This window comes from Castanea sativa, chromosome 12 (genome assembly GCF_040712315.1).
Source record: "Castanea sativa cultivar Marrone di Chiusa Pesio chromosome 12, ASM4071231v1".
Lineage (NCBI taxonomy): Eukaryota > Viridiplantae > Streptophyta > Magnoliopsida > Fagales > Fagaceae > Castanea > Castanea sativa.
The window spans coordinates 20193705-20211423 of record NC_134024.1 but is presented as its reverse complement, the minus strand read 5'-3'; the positions used below and the strand labels follow the sequence as shown (position 1 = coordinate 20211423).

The window sequence follows — 17719 nt, the reverse complement described above, 5'->3', positions numbered from 1 at the left end:
TGACTCATCTATACGTACCATTTTGGAAATGGTTGTGACTGTTCAAGCGGCGCATAGACAGCTTTTGTTGATTTGCACAATGAAGTTTCGGCCTTATGAGCAGATTTGGTGCATGCTAGAGGTTCTCCTTTACAGCCTCCGCCTTTTGATGATGATTCTTGATTGCCCTTTGGCAATTCGTCACAAAAAGGGGGAGTACATACACATGGAGATAGGGGGAGATTTTGGAGATAGGGGTAGATTTGTAGATTTGGAGTTTATAGATTGTATCTAGGAGCTTCATGATGTATTTTTTTGGTTTTGGATTATGATGTATTTCCTTTTTGCTTTGATGTTTTTACTTTTATGGGTTGTATATGTTAGGGGGAGACATTATGCTTTGTGTTTAGCAAGGTTTTCAGACCTAGACCGTTCATTGAACCATAAAAGGGAGATGGTCAAGGTTTTTGAGGTCGAATCAAGGTCGAACCATGATGACGTCATAATTAATTTAATAATTATTTTAAATATATATAAAAATATTAAATTAGTGAAAAATATAAAAATTAACTAAAATAGTCCAATTCATTTAGAGATTTATCTTTCAAATATTTTTTATATCATAACTTTCAAGACAAATAAGAAATGTCAAATCCTTAGCAAACATAAATATGAATTACTAAATCAATTCATAAAAGTACAAAATAAAAATGCATAAACAAGCCTCCAAGTTACAGTACACAACTACACATTGTTTCTTACAAATATACATAAAACTTATTTCTAAATAACAATAATGAAACTTCAAACTCCAAGTTACACACTGTGTCTTACAAAAAGACATAGAAATTATCTCTAACATACAAAATAGAACTTCACAGTTCAAACAGAATTATTATGATCATAAATCATCAATGTCATGAAAGTTATCATGCTCGTCATTATTCCCTGAAAATCCAGGAGGAGGGCCAATAGGTTGTCCAAATGTTCCCAAATCAATTCCTTCAACCTCATTTATATCATCTACACACAAGTCTGAACAAAATAAAAAGAAAAATCATTATAATGTTTACACAAGTTTGAAAAAAATAAAAGAGAAATCACTATAGGTTATCAAATTGTTTACATATAAACTAACCATCAGTATTAGAAGAAGGCTCTGCACTTGCTGGATATGCACCCTCTTCATAAATTGCATTCTCCAACTCTTCATAAGTAAGATATGGGTCTTCCTCTTCCATAAATACCCAAAAATCAGTTTTGTTGATACTTGCATAATCAATGGGGTTAAAATTAAACTTTTTGTTGTAAAGCGTGCATCATAAAATGCCATGCTCATTATTGGAATTTAAACATAATTAGTAACTAACAATTACATTATATAAATGACTTCTTAAAAATTAATATAATGACAAGATATAACATTTAGTTACCTATGTATCAATCGCAAGTTATGATGAACAAACATAAGATCATTGAGCCTTTGATGCTCCAACCTATTTCTCCTCTTAGAATGTATTTGGTCAAATAAACTCTAACAACGCTCACATCCAGAAGAGGCGGAAGTTTGGCTAAGGATTCTAATTGCCAATTTTTGCAAGTTTGGAGCATCAGCACTCCACAACTTCCACCTTCTTCTGATCTTCATAACACAATGTAATCTAGTATTAATTAACATAAACAAACTAATTTTCAATTGAATAATCACTTCAATTATTCTAACTATAGTGACAAAACTAACTTTCAACATGAACAAAAAAAACTAAGATTTGTTTATAGTATTAAAGTAAACTAATTACTTCTCACCTGGATCAGTGGTCTTGCTTGTTGACAATGCAAGATCTCTATCAAAGCTCCCAATACGGCTTGAAAATATTGGGTTTCCTTAATTACCTTTTCTTGGTCACCATCATATTTTTGCCCAATGTGGTCCAAAACAGCCATATTTACTGCTGGTTTCCGACAAAAATTCTCCTCATCATATTGAAAAGTAGGATTTAACCAGTATGCAATAGCATGAAGATCTTTACGCAAATGTTTGTCCCAACGATTTTTTATAATTGAGGTGTATGGCTTGTACAAGTGCTTCCTCATTCGGAAGATCTTCTTGATTCCCAACCGTGCTCTATGCATGCCCTTATACACATATCCTATTCCAGGCCTTTGGTCAGAATCAACATTTCATAACAAACGAGTGAGTGGTGATGAAATCTTGACAAGAACATTAATATCATCCCAAAAAGAATTATCCAAAATGATAGAAACTGCTTCTTTTGCCTTTGACTCTCTTGCCAATCTATTGTCCACAAAGAACTTGCTAGTCACTAAGGCTTGCAAGTCATGCTTATGCACATGAAGGCTTCCAAATGAAAGGAAAGTAGTAGCAAATCTTATTGCTCCCGTATGTATAATATCTGTCCAACCAGGTCTATTCCTCAACCAAGCAATCAAAGCCACATGATTATAAATAAAAACTGTAACTTTGGATGCACGTTTTTTGAGTCTATCCACGTGAGGCATGTCTCCCATATCTTGCAACATAAGATTCAGGCAATGTGCTGCACAAGGAGACCAACTAATAGTTTTATACTTTTCACACAACAATTTACCAGCAGAAACATTATTGGAAGCATTATTAGTAACCATGTGAACTATGTTTTTTGGACCAACCCATGTAACTACTTCATCAATAAATTTAAACAAGTTTCTGGAACTCTTCACAATCTCTAAGGCATCAACTGATTTTACAAATATCATTTCCCTAGGAAAATAAACAAGGAAATTAATCAATGACCTATGTCTAGTATTTGTCCAACCATCAGCCATAAGTGTACATTCAACTTCTTCCCAATGCCTACATTATGACTCAACCAACAACTAAACCTCTTTCTTTTGATCCTTCAACAAAGGAACCCATACAACATGGTAAGATGGACCTTTGTAACCAGGACCAACTGCAACTATGACATCAATCATCTTTTGGTAGTACACTGAATTCACTGCATTAAAAGGAATGCAAGTGTCATACAACCACCTTACAATAGCCATATCAGCTTGCCTTACATTTTCTTTGCTTTGGAACACACTTTTAAGACTAGGTTGAGCTCCTGGAGTAGTTCTTGGAGCAAAGTAATTATCCACTACTAAATACTTCTTGAACATCTTCATCTTCTTGCAAATCACTATTTGTGGAAGGCACACTAAACATTTCTTCTTGACGTTGTTTCTCAACTTTTTTCTTCAACTCAAACTCCTTCAAATATTCCAAAATTTGGTATCTCACATCATGAGAAACCTTTTTACACGATCCAATATCACCTTTTATCCCCGCAAGGTGTTGTTTCATCCTATTAATACCCCCACCTTTATATGTTTGCCTACAATACACACATGTAAAAGTATTTCGTCCCTTCTCATTCGACCCAAGGCTAAAATGTTCCCAAGCCGGATCAACCTTTTCCCTTACTCTTGAGCTAGACTCCACTATATTGGAATCAACTTCATGTGATGGAGTAGACCCGATCCCTGTTTTCATTTTAATCTAAAAGACTAAACAACCAGTTAAACACGCATAGACCCATCAATTTTTGAAATAGGTGCTTGCAAACAAAAATTTTAAAATATACTTGTCATGAACCATTTCTCATTTGTCATGTTCACAGATTATAAACACATACTTACCAAACAAAAATTATAAAATACTAGCATCATCACATGCGCTTCGCGAGTGAGAAGAGGATTTTTGTTTTTTTTAGTGGTAGTAGCAAAAAAAAAAAATCTATGTTTTTATTATATATATAATTTTTATTTTGAGAATCTAATTTATAAGTGGATAAATAAATTTGAAAATCATTAGGAAAGTGACCCTATTTTTTAGGCAATATTTTAGTGGAAGTTAGGGTTGTATTTTTACCAGATTGTCCTTTAGTTTTGTCTCTACTTAAACATAAGAATGTAAGGGTATTTTAGAACAAAAAAAATCAGGATTGTTCTTTAGTTTTTTTTTTTTTATTATATATATTTAGATTTGTTTTTGGATAAATGTGGAGTGTTTAACTTATTTTTCTATTAAAAAAAAAATAAACGTATAGTTATTTTGAAGAAGTGGGTTAGTAGAGGAGTGTTCATATTTTGTAGGCAATATTTTAGTGCAAGTTAGACATGTATTTTTACCAAACTATCATTTATTTCTGTCTCTACTTAAACTTAGGGACATAGGGGTATTTTGGAATAAAAAAAAATTCGGTCCAAATAGGGGCAGCCGCTTAAATAGTAGTATAGACTAACACACATTGAAGCACAAATTTAACAGATGATATGTCTAGTGTAATTTCCAATCAACCAGCTCACATGTTTTCAATTAACACTTCTTAGTTCTTACCATAATCAACTTAGCATTAGTTCAATCGTATTCCCCGCAATCTTTCAGAGCTTAACAAAATCTATGAAACTTCAAACTTGAGCTAAACAAAAGCTAACCAACAGTTCTAAACTAAAATAGGGTCTAGCTCTTGTTCTTCTTTAGATCCCTTGTTTCACTCCGATAGTATTATATATATATCGTGTCAATGCTAAGGAAATGAATGCATTGTCATCATATCGTAGTATCATACCGTTGTCACGTTTGAATTCTTTACAAGTACGTACAATAAAAACAAAACAGGTAGCTAAATTCAATTTTTTTTTAAGACCCACTTGTCGACATAGATTTTTCAGTTAAAACTCAAAATTCTTTCACACATCACCAGCACCAAATAAACAAAAAGCTATTGGAAACTCAGTAACCACTAATATAAACCCGATTAAATTTCAATGCACATTAATAAACCTAGTAAAATTACAACATTCATCACATTATTTACTTAAAAAAACAACAATTAATATTAACATACATAAAGTGAGCTGCGACGGGGTAGAGAGCGAGCTGCGATGGCGACGAGGGAGAGAGGTAGAGATAAGAGTGAGAGAGAGAGGCAGAGCTGCGATTTAGGCTGCAACGTGATCTGGGCTACGACGGCGACGAGATGAGAGTGAGAAGAGAGATGAAATTGAGAGAGTGAGGGCGAGGCAGAAAGCTCAGAGAGTGATTGAACGAGTGAGGCGAGGGTTTCAATAGTTTAGGTTAAGTTTGATATATACATGCTCCAAACGACGCCATAAAGGGGAGGGGGGGAAAGGGATGGAGTGACACCGTTTTAAAGTTGGAAATAGGGCACCTATTTGAACCGTGTGAACTGGTCACGGTTCACAGAACCATACAGTTGAATCGCAGTTCACACGGGTCCATGCTTTTTTTGCATGGAATGGTTCCTCACCTTAAACGGACTGTAGATTTGAACGGTTTGAGGGTTTCCCGGTCGGATTGTACAGTCCGGTCCGGGTTTATAAACTATGGTGTTTAGTTGTTTTACAGTTTCTTGTTTCACATATGGTACATTTGATTATTGATTTATATTTATGAGGTTATTCATAATATGTCTTTTATTTTATGTTTTGTGAAATCAAGAAGTTTAATTTTCTTTTACTTGTATTTTTCACACATGTGTTTATGTGTTTGTTGAGTGTTTCAGGAATTTATAAGATAATTCAGTCGCGGTTGCTGTGTACTTTAGTAAATGATAGATCATGGTTTAGGTTAAATTGTAATTAGGGCTTTGCAATTGAATGGGTTGTTTTACTTTGAGCATTTTTTTTTTTGTGATGTGTTTTGTCACGGATTGCTAAAGGGGGAGTTTGTTAGGTTTTAAGACCTTAGGGACTAATAGGCCAAAAATATATTGACCCCTTGTGATGAATTAATTGATTAATTAGCCAAGTTTAATTAATTAATCAAATTAACATGCAATGTATATGACAGCACAAAAAAATCACCAAATAACTAAATATGTAGCGAAAATTAAATGACACGGTAATTTGTTTATGAATGGGAAAAACCTCTGAGGCAAAAACCCCACCAGATGATTTTAAGGTCACCACTCCTGAGAATCCACTATTATCAAAATAAGCAGTTACAAGTAAAGGAATCCCAGTACCTTATACCAACCTATAGTTGAACCCTTACCCCAATACCCAATTGGACTTGTTCTGTAATGACAATCTCTCCTTGTATTGCACGGCTCCTAGTACGTGACTAACCAATAGATGCGAGGATCCTAGTACACGACTTGATCACCAAATTGAGAAGGATGTTGGCTGCAAAGTTCTTTTGTTCATCAACCGATGAAGATCATGATGTTGCTTGTTCACAAAACCCTACGGTGTACAAACATAGTAGCTTCTTCAAGAACTAAGGCAAACTAGGTTTTTGGTCTTTCTTTTCTTCACGCTTGTGCAATTGTGCTCTTATGCAATTGTGCAACCTGTGACGGCCCTTAAAATAATCTTTATATATGTTTAGGGTTATGTGAAAAGAAAGCTTAAACATACATTCACATATTGGATAAAAAACAGCTCTAAAAAACTGAGTTTCATAAACCTCGATAGATAGCCATCTATTGAGCTAGTTGTCGAGCCACAGGCTTCAGCAGCTTTTAAATCTCGATAGATACTAGCTGTCAAGCTAACTGTAGAGATTTAAAATCCATCACTTCCTTAGTTGATTCTTGGACAGACTTGTATGGCTTTAACACTTGATCTTGAAACCTTGTTTCTTGAAGTATTAAATACATCCTAAATCTACCCAATTACAAGTAAAATGCGTTTTGTCAAAGGATTAACCAATACAGAAAATGTTGACATATGTTCCTAACATTAAATCTGTTAAGGACATATTTTATGTAGTTGGCAAATCCTTTGACAAAACGCACCTTATGAAGGAAAAATTCTGGTTTTGCATCTCATGCAAAACACATAGCGGAAGCAACAAATAAGCATCTATTTCATTCATGATTGATAACGTGCACTACATAAATTTCAGAATTTAAGAACAAGATGGCGTACCTTGGTGTGGAGAAATTCAAAACAAAGATTAGATGCACTTGGGAACACTTTTAATCTTCACTCCAATTCCACTTTACGCCCAAGATGTGTGGTCTCTCAATCAGTTTTCAAGGGAGAATGAAAGTGTGTCTCACACTCTCTCACACACCGTTTCTTTTTCTTTTCTAATCTCTTCTTAAAAAAATTATGTATGTTTCTCCTTTTATAACTAATTGATTATCTAATTGGGTTGGTCTATTGGGCCTTTCCAATTGGGCTTTAGTGTGTGGCTTGGAGTGGGACCAAAAGGGACCAATAAGACACTAGCTCCAATGGGCCTTGGGCTTTTCCGTCAACTCTTGACAAGTCCAAAGTTACCATTAATTATATTTAATACCACTATATAAATATAATTGCACTCTAGGTCTTATTAATAAATTATATCCCAAGACTTTATTGTACACGTAACCCCTTCATAAAATATCCGTAGTAATACAAAGTCATGAACGTAAACTGCCACTTTGTAAATTACTACATCTTATCCTTGAGTACTCGGTTTAATTCTTTAAAGTTATTCATTATATATTTATGAAATCCAATTTCATAAATATATACTTTAGTAATTTCTTACTAAAGTGGTTAGGCCTAACTCTCTGAATAACTGAAACCATTAAACTTATCTCAAGGGAATATTTTATATCTCCATCAAGAGACTATGAATTTCATCTTGAGAATATATGTTCCATCAACACTAAATGTGGCTGCCCAACATACTGAGGTTTTGACCGTAACTTTAGATCTCACTCCTGATATATCAAAGCAACCTACACTTCATGATCAGCTCCATTATTCTCTCAGGATTAAGAGTTCATGCAAATAGAAGTCGTGAGATTTATTATTCATTTGACAGTCGTTAGAAGAATAATAAATCTCACAATGGTCCTGTTCAATATGTTTTAACTCTTAAAACATATCAACATATTAACTAGAAGTCTCCACTTCCATGATCAAGACAAATCATCGTAGTTGACACGTTATAGTCTTCGTAGATGAAATGCCCAATTTCATCACCGACTATGAACTATAAATTCTGAGCTTACAAAGAACTTGTGATTTACATCTTCTGTGACTTTTCACATAAATCACATACAATGCATCTCATGGACTATATGATAATGTCCCATATTCATGTTACCATTATTTTAGATAATAATAAAATAACTTTATCAATCACAATATTAAGTCATATATCATGTCATACATAAAGTCATACATAATATCATACATAGCATCATACAATAGGATTTAAGGGCACAAATCCTAACACCTTACTTGTCTTTGGGTAGATCTAGGATGTGTTTAATACTTCACAAAATATGTTGTTCAAGTTTAGCATTAAAGCCATGAAGATTGGACCAAGAAACAAGTGAAGAAAACGTGTTTACTAAAGCTGGACACCTCCTGGACACCTGTTGGACACCTGCTCAACAGCTACTTGATAGATAGCTATCTATCAAGATTTAATGAGGCTCCACACCTGCTATCTATCGAGGTATCTATCGAGGTTACAGAAATCAGAATTTTCAGATCTGATTTTTGGGTCAGGCTTTTGTATTTGTGTAGGGTTTCTTTTCTCACAACCATAGACATATATAAGGCTTATTTTAGAGGCTGGCACATAAGAGAGTACAAGGAGAACATATGCAAAAGCTGATCGAAGCTTTATTCTCTCTGAAAGAAGCAACTGCGTCTTTGCGCCTTAGGATTTTGTAACCAAGTGTTTCTTGATCTTCATTGTTGATGAAGTGAAGAACTTTGCAGCCAACATTCTTCTTCCTCAAGTTGGTGAGTGAGTCACGTACTGGGATTTGTGGAAAGGAGTGAGTCACGTATTGGGATCCATACATCAAAGGGTGGCATTCACATATTGAAGAGTTCAGAGGTTCTAAAGCAGTAGAAGGTTTCTGCTGTGAGTTCATCTATGGGGATTGTAGAGTCTAGGGACAAAGGTTTTGTATTAGATCTGAAACTTCTCTTTGCTATAGTGGATTGCTTTTTGAGAAGGTTTCTTCCCAGGTTTTTTACTCTGAAACTAGTTGGTTTCATTGGTTTTACTGGTTCATCATATCTTGTCTTATTTATTTTTTCGCTGCACTTATATTTTGACATAATATTGATGTTCGTTTGTTTTAACAAGTTTTATTTATAATAAACCTAATTGAAAACTTGGGTTTAAAACTTGTTAATTCTATCAACCGGGGTCTAAATTTCCCAACAAGTGGTATCAGAGCGGGTACACTCTGATTGGATTAATTTCCTGAGTGTGGTCCTTGACTCCTGTTGTCATGGATCGTGGACAATCTCTTTTGATTCCTCCTTTATTTGATGGTACTAACTATACGTACTAAAAAGTTCGTATGAAAGTGTTTTTGCGGGCTATAGGTGAACAGGTATGGCAAACTGTTGAAGTTGGCTGGATTAAGCCAAAGGAATCATCGATGGATTGGGATGATGCAACAATCATAGCAGCAAATTTCAACAGTAGGGCCTTGAATGCTTTGTTTTGTGGAGTGACCAATAAGGAATTCAAGAAAATATCATCCACGGAAGTTGTCAAGGAAGCATGGACCATTCTTGAGATCACCTATGAAGGTACCGTGGCTATAAAGACTGTGAAGCTTCAAAGACTCACTAGTAGTTTCGAAGAAATAAGGATGGAGGAAGATGAGACATTTGATGAGTTTTATACTAAACTCAAGGATATTGTGAATTCTGCCTTCAACCTTGGAGGGTCTATAGCAGAATCCAAAATTGTTAGGAAAATCCTTAGGTCCTTACCTGAAAGATTCCATGCCAAGATCACTGTCATTGAGGAAGCAAAGGACATTGATCAAATTCCTTTAACTGAGCTTGTAGGGAACCTTCAAACCTATAAGATGGGATTAGGCTCAATGGGAAAAGGTGGAAAGAGTAAAAACTTGGCTCTTAAGGGTATAGAGCAAGAGATTGAGGACTCTGAAGATGAAGATGAAGATGAGGATGAGGATGAGGATCTAACCTTCATAACTGACGAGATTATCAAGCTTCTTCAGTTTAGGAAAAAGGATAAGGGCAAACCTCCTAGGAAATCTAAATCCTCTAGGAAGGGTAAGAATGAGAAGCCCCTCATCCAATGTCACGAGTGCAAGGGTTTTGGTCATATGAGGATAGAGTGCCTAAACTACCTTATAAGGAAAAAGGCCAAGAAGTCAAAAAAGAAAGGGTTGGTTGCTATTTGGAGTGACAGTGAGAGTGACTCTTCTAATGAGTATGTGGATGAATGTAGTCATGTTATGGCCTTTGTTGCCTCAACCGATAAGGTGACTGTGGAGAGTGCTAGTGACAGTAAGGATTCTTCTGATGATGAAGTATCTAATAAGATGACCCTTTAGGAAGCCTATGATAAGCTATGCACTGAATTCATAAAATCTGAAAAAACTTCTCATTTTTGTAGAAAAAAGCTTAATGAGGTAAAAATTGAAAAGGCTGAATTGTTAGTCAAACTAGATGAGATTACAAGGTTAGTTGAGACTCTCATTGTAGAGAACACCTCATTAGAAGAGAAGGTCAAGAATCTTGAAGTTGAGCTTAGTCAAGCTAGAACTCAAATAGAAAGGATGTCTAGTGCAAAGCTTGAAGAGGTCTTGAGTGCTCAAAAGCCTAGTTCTGATAAGACTGGCTTAGGATATGATGTCTCCTCCGGCCCCTCCTCTTCCACGGCTTTTAGATCAAGGACTGTCATTATGCCTCAATCGGAGAAAGGTATAAAAGTATGAAATCCAAAACTTTTTTGGCTAATTCTAAATCCTTTGTTAGATCTCATGTTTGTCACCATTGTGGTGTTTCTGGACACATTCGTCCTAATTGCTTTAAGTTGTATCATCAAAAGCAAGTGTCCAAACGGTCACAAGTTTCCTCTCAAGGACCTATACCTTTGTTTGAAGAGTTATTAAAAGTTTTGAGCTTTTTAACTCAATTTCAGGAGAATCTTAATTCTTCTATGTCCTTTAGTAAACATACTAGGACACGTGCCTTTTCATTTTCACAGCCAAAGACTCGTGCTGTGTAGGTGAGAAAGGAGCCTAAGACTTAATTGTCTTTATGTTTGTCATCTGGTTTAATTCTTTCTATCTAAAGTAGGACTCTCTTTGCTTGATTTCTTATCTACTTTTGGAACCATGCTTTCATGTATCTGCATTTTCTATCATGCCTTCATGCATTTGCATCTTTCTTTCATGCTTTCATGATTGTTTGTCTGTTTTTGTTTGGTTGTTTAGTTTTTATTTTGTTTTATTTCAAAATAAAAAAATGGAAAAATCAGAAAAATACAAAAACAGTGTGTGTTTGTGTACGTCGGTTCTTATGAACCTTAAAATGGCATTTGAAACAGAGTTTTCTAAATTTTGTATCTCTTGTACCTTAGATGAGCATTCTTATGCACAACTAAGCAAGTGAGTTTTGTGGCTCTTTATTTGTAATGAGTAAGGTTAAGTGATCTCTTGTACTTAACATTCGTATCACTCTTTTTGACGAGTAGGACTAGAAAATCCTAAGAGAAAGGCATAAATAACCATCTCACCACTGTTACCCACCAATCATAATATGACATCTATATGCTTCAGCATAGCAAATGTGCAATTTCAATGACATCTGTATGCTTCGGCGTAGCAAAAGTGCAATGTCAAATGTTTAACATAATTGGGTATTTCTTCTCTCTCCTTTGTATACCCATGCATGATTTTCTTAATAAAAAGAAAATAGCAAAGAAAATAAAAGCAAAAGAACAAAATGCTTTAAATATGATTGCAAGCGTGTTTTCTAAGAGATGTGGGAGTTATAGGATGTACCTCGAAGGTGATAGTCCCCATCAAACAGTTATGATTGTGTATGAGTTAAAGTGATTTTCTCATATCTCAAATCATCATATCATTGAGGCACTTATGCAATCTTGCGATGTTTTCACATACAACACGCAATATTCTTTACTACTTTTGATACATGTGCAAGTACAATGTGATTTGGCCATCAAAAGGTTTACATGTGTTGATGTATACTCACTAAACTGGCTTAACTTGTTTTTGAAAAATAAAATCGGTTAGACTTGTTTAGTGTGTGTGCGTGTGTTTTGGGATCCATGTGCTTAACTCTTTGTTGATTGAGAGATGTTTTGAGAGGTTAATATATTGGTTGGATCATTGGTTAAGTTGCATGTTTGATTGCATTCATATCTGTGTTTTTCTCTTCTTAAAAAACTGTTTTTAAGCCATCTCGATACCTTCTCGACACCTCTCGATACTTGGCTTATCTATTGAGCTCTTCTGTTGTATCTTATCACAATCTCGACACCTTTTGATAGCTAGGTGGATCGATCGAGAAAGTTTATGTCCCCTTGATAGCTTCTTGATAGCTGTTCAATCCATCGAGGTATGCTTAATAGCTTCTCGACACCTCTCGATCCATCGAGATCCTCTACATGCATTTTTTTTTCATGTTTTGCATGTTTCTTTGATCTTGACATCCATAGTATATTGTTTCATTACATTCATGCATTTTTATAGATTCTTTGTACCCTCTTGATTATCCTTAATCATCTTTATGTTTCTCAAGTGAAGCTTTCTAGCTTCTTATACCCATTGTCAATTGTGACAAAAAGGGGGAGAAATTAGAGAATTTGTGGTTTCTTTCTTTAAGATTATACAAGTTAGGGGGAGAAATACATGCCCTTGTAAGGGGGAGTTGTGTTTCATTTTGTTAGGGGGAGTGTTTACCTCCCTGTTGTTGTAGGAGCTATTTTTAGCTTCTTCTTCTTGTACCTAAGTCTTGTGACCATTTTTATATACATTGTGCCTATCTTTGGTATATGTGATGATGTATGTTTTCTTCACCTATCTCTACATGTTTTGTTTCTTTTCTATCTTTATACATATGCTTCTTTATTTTGTATGCAATCTATTATTTTTGTTTCACACTAAGATGCCTTGATGAGTTTTGTTTAAAGTTTTTCATAAATACAGGTTGTCAAAGTCTTCCATGCCATGAACTCTCTTCTTGCAAAGTTTTTCAAGAATTTGTGTTAGGGTAGATTTTATTGTATTCAACAAGTGAGTATGAGTTGAGTGATTTATGACTTCTCTCATATGTTCATTTGTTTGTTGTGGTTTGGTCACGGATTGCCAAAGGGGGAGACTGTTAAGGACATATTTTATGTAGTTGGCAAATCCTTTGACAAAACACACTTTACTTGTATTTGGGTAGATCTAGGATATGTTTAATATTTCAAAGAACATGTTGTTCAAGTCTAGTATTAAAGCCATAAAGATTGGACCAAGAAACAAGTGAAGAAAATGTGTTTACTAAAGCTGGACACCTCCTAGACACTTGCTGGACACCTGCGGACAGCTGCTCGATAGATAGCTATTTATCAAGGTATCTATCGAGGTTACGGAAATCAGAATTTTCATATCTGATTTTTGGGTCAGGCTTTTGTATTTGTGTAGGGTTTCTTTTCTTAAAACCCTAGACATATATAAGCCTTATTTTAAAGGCTGTCACATAAGAGAATACAATGAGAACATATGCAAAAGGTGATCGAAGCCTTATTCTCTCTAAAAGAAGCTACTGCGTCTTTGCACTTTAGGGTTTTGTAACCAAGTGCTTCTTGATCTTCATTGTTGATGAAGTGAAGAACTTTGCAGCCAACATTCTTCTTCCTCAAGTTGGTGAGTGAGTCATGTACTGGGATTCGTGCAAAGTTGTGAGTCATGTACTGGGATTCGTGCATCAAAGGGTGACATTCATATATTGAAGAGTTCAGAGGTTTTGAAGCAGTATAAGGTTTCTGCTATGAGTTCATCTACAGGGATTGTAGAGTCTAGGGACAAAGGTTTTGTACTAGATCTAAAACTTCTCTTTGTTATAGTGGATTGCTTTTAAAAAGTTTCCCCCTAGGTTTTATACTGTGAAATTGGTTGGTTTCATTGGTTTTTCTAGGTCATCATATCTTGTCTTATTTATTTTTCCGCTGCACTTATATTTTGACATGATATTGATGTTTGTTTGTTTTAACAAGTATTATTCATGATAAACCTAATTAACAACTTGGGTTTAAAACTTGTTAATTCTATCAACCGGGGTCTAAATTTCCCAACAAGTGATATCAGAGCGGGTACACTCTGATTGGATTAATTTTCTGAGTGTGATCTTCACTCCCGTTGTTATGGATTGTGGACAATCTCTTTTGATTCCTCCTTTATTTGATGACACTAACTATGCGTACTGGAAAGTTCGTATGAAAGTGTTTTTGCAAGCTCTAGGTGAACATGTATGGCAAGCTGTTGAAGTTGGTTGGATTAAGCCAAAGGAATTGGCGGTGGATTTGGATGATGCAACAATCATAGATGTAAATTTCAACAGTAGGGCCTTGAATGCTTTGTTTTGTGGAGTGACCAATGAGGAATTTAAGAAAATATCATCCATGGAAGTTGCCAAGGAAGCATGGACCATTCTTGAGACTACCTATGAAGGTACCATGGCTGTAAAGGCTGTGAAGCTTCAAAGACTCACTAGTAGTTTTGAAGAAATAAGGATGGAGGAGGATGAGACATTTGATGAGTTTTATGCTAAACTCAAGGATATTGTGAATTCTGCCTTTAACCTTGGAGAGTCTATAGCAGAATCCAAAATTGTTAGAAAAATCCTTAGGTCCTCACCTGAAAGACTCCATGCCAAGATCACTGCCATTAAGAAAGCAAAGGACATTGATCAAATTCCTTTGACTGAGCTTGTAGGGAACCTTCAAACCTATGAAATGGGATTAGGCTCAATGGGAAAAGGTGAAAAGAGTAAAAACTTGGCTCTTAAGGGTATAGAGGAAGAGATTGAGGACTTTGAAGATGAAGATGAAGATGAGGATGAGGATGAGGATCTAACCTTCATAACTGATGAGTTTATCAAGCTTCTTCAATTTAGGAAAAAGGATAAGGGCAAACCTCCTAGGAAATCTAAATCCTCTAGGAAAGGTAAGAATGAGAAGCCCCTCATCCAATGCCACGAGTGCAAGGGTTTTGGTCATATGAGAATAGAGTACCCAAACTACCTTATGAGGGAAAATGCCAAGAAGTCAGAAGAGAAAGGGTTGGTTGCTACTTGGAGTGACAGTGAGAATGACTCTTCTAATGAGTATGTGGATGAATGTAGTCATGTTATGGCCTTTACTGCCTCAACCGATAAGGTGATTGTGGAGAGTGCTAGTGATAGTGAGGATTCTTCTGATGATGAAGTATTCAATAAGATAACCCTTCAGGAAGCCTATGATAAGCTATGCACTGAATTCATAAAATCTGAAAAGACTTCTCATCTTTGTAGAAAAGAGCTTAATGAGGTAAAAATTGAAAAAGCTGAATTGTTAGTCAAACTAGATGAGACTACAAGGTTAGTTGAGACTCTCATTGTAGAAAACACCTCATTAGAAGAGAAGGTCAAGAATCTCGAGGTTGAGCTTAGTCAAGTTAGAACTCAAATAGAGAGGATGTCTAGTGCAAAGGTTGAAGAGGTCTTGAGTGCTTAAAAATCTAGTTCTGATAAGACTGGCTTAGGATATGATGTCTCCTCTGGCCCCTCCTCTTCTACGGCTTCTGGATCAAGGACTGTTATTGTGCCTCAATCCCCCTTTGGCAATTCGTGACAAAACCACAACAAACAAATGAACATATGTGAGAAGTTATAAAACACTCAACTCATATTCACTTGTTAAGTACAATAAAATCTATCCTAATACAAACTCTTGGAGGGTTTATTACTATTCATGTATCCCAACTAATTTTCTAGTGGATCATTTTCCGCTTGGATGGCGGCAGAGAGGTTTTTTGCCTTCGATTTTCTCTTCAATAACACATGCCGGTGTTATTCTTGTGTTTGCATTTCTCTTCCCCTACTCTTGCGCTTTACTTTCAATGTTTTATTGTTCATGTATATGTACTAGAGTAGATCCGGTGATTGCGCTTCATTTACTCTTGTTCCGCATTTAAATAAGTTAGAGTAAAAGTAATCTAGCCGTAATTTTAAAATTGGGGTCTATACAAGTTCTTGTGTTTTAGCACAAATCCGAGTTTTGAATACTCAAAAATACCAATTGACTCACAAAGTTTTGGCGTTAAGAATGCATGCAAACACATGCAAACTATATAGAAAAGCTAAACACAGCTAAAGAGAGGAACTCACGGGTTCTTAAGACGAAATTGCTCGGTTCAGCAACCGTTATTGCAGACGAGAGAAACAGCAACAGGAGAAAGTAGATTATCAGAATCCTAATGGATGCCTTGAGCTCCATTTTGGATTTAAGAGCTAGCGTAAGTTAATATACTTCCTTGTTCAGCTATTCTCCCTCTATATATAGATTATAAATACTCTTGAAAGCTATAGGTCCAAGTCAAATAAATGGAAGTCGATCAATACACATTTTTCCTCGAAGACCCTTAAACAAATTTGTCGGAGGGTTTTCTTTTAAATTTTTTTTTACACCTGACAATGACAAGAGCAAGAGAATGGAAGATCATCCTTTGGACGGCAATGGCATCAGGAGACCTACTACGTAGTTATTCATTTAATTTTTCAGAAATTGTATAATGAAGTTATTAACCCAATCAGTGTTGTGAAGAAAAAGACTGGCATTTTCATAATAGCCTGAGGACTAGCAAAGGTTTAACTTAAATATCAATAACATTATACATGTTTACTAATTATGCTTTTATATGTACAAAAGAAAAAAAATATTAATAATCAGCAATGACTCGTCCCAATTGTGTTTTTAATATTCTTGCTCGTAGTTTCTAGGGTAGACATGTATCATCAGTTAAATTTGGCTCAATACCCTGTTTGTGAGCCTATGTTTGAGGATTTCCCTGACTACATGGTCTTCCCCGTTGGGTTCTACAACAAATCATCAAAGATTTGTTGTCGACACGTAGAGAAGCTAAATATATAAGCAAAGCACGGGCTTGGGCCTCGGACAATCTGCTTTTGCATTCAGGCTAGTGTAAAGGGAACACAACCTCGCTTGCTTGCCTCACGTATCAATTCTCTTCCTATCATGCGCCACATCCATCATAGCTTCCCCATTTCTGATAGCATGGACTGCAACAAGTAAATTTATCTCTCTCTCAAGCACTCACACAAATAGGAGGAGAAAAAAAAAAAGGATAAAATGAACTAAGACCTCCTAAACTTTTATGTAATTGCAGACTTTTATGTACTAATTGGGCCAAAAAAAAAAAAAAAGGTTAAAGCAGTCTTACTGCAAAATCATAAAATTTCAACGATTCTTAGCTTATTTTACCCAAGAAAGGAATAACAAAAGCCTAAAATAGTATAGACAAAGAGAGAAGGTGATCCCAATTGACTAATTGTTCTTCTTGCTTTGGTGCAGGGTTCATAAAAGGTTGGACTATGAGGAAGTTGTTCTTAATTGAGTGAGTTTAGTGGAGTATCCTACGTACAACAACAATTAATAAAGCCTTAATCCCAATAATTTGGGGTTGGCCATAAATCCTAGTGAATTATTATATGTATTGTTTCATTAAAAAATACTTCATAAATATTAAAAAACTAATTACAAATAATTACAATAAGAAACTTTTCTATGAGTACAAAAAAATACTTATATATGAAATTGTTTTTTCTTAGTGGTTCTTCATATATTATGTGCTTCACTCTTTACAAGTCAAAAATGACTTGTCGCTCAGCTGCCATTTCTTCATATTTCAAATGATTGAAAGGTCTAGGGTAC

The 17719-nt window shown here is 35.3% G+C and overlaps 1 protein-coding gene across 1 annotated transcript; it reads right to left on the bottom strand.

Annotated features, from left to right (window-relative positions):
- Positions 1-1513: 1513 nt before the first annotated feature.
- LOC142620336 (uncharacterized) lies at positions 1514-2805 on the bottom strand. Its single transcript, XM_075793721.1, has 3 exons — positions 2172-2805; positions 1873-2129; positions 1514-1621 (listed from the first exon to the last, which is right to left on the bottom strand). The coding sequence occupies exons 1-3, from the start codon at positions 2803-2805 to the stop codon at positions 1514-1516; spliced, it is 999 nt and encodes a 332-aa protein (XP_075649836.1).
- Positions 2806-17719: the final 14914 nt, after the last annotated feature.

Coding starts and splice junctions, on each gene's coding strand:
- LOC142620336 (XM_075793721.1), bottom strand. CDS start 2,805: ATGGCTGATGGTTGGACAAATACTAGACATAGGTCATTGATTAATTTC. Junction 2,130..2,171: donor GATTTCATCACCACTCACTC/GTTTGTTATGAA, acceptor GGCCTGGAATAG/GATATGTGTATAAGGGCATG. Junction 1,622..1,872: donor ATGATGGTGACCAAGAAAAG/GTAATTAAGGAA, acceptor TGTGTTATGAAG/ATCAGAAGAAGGTGGAAGTT.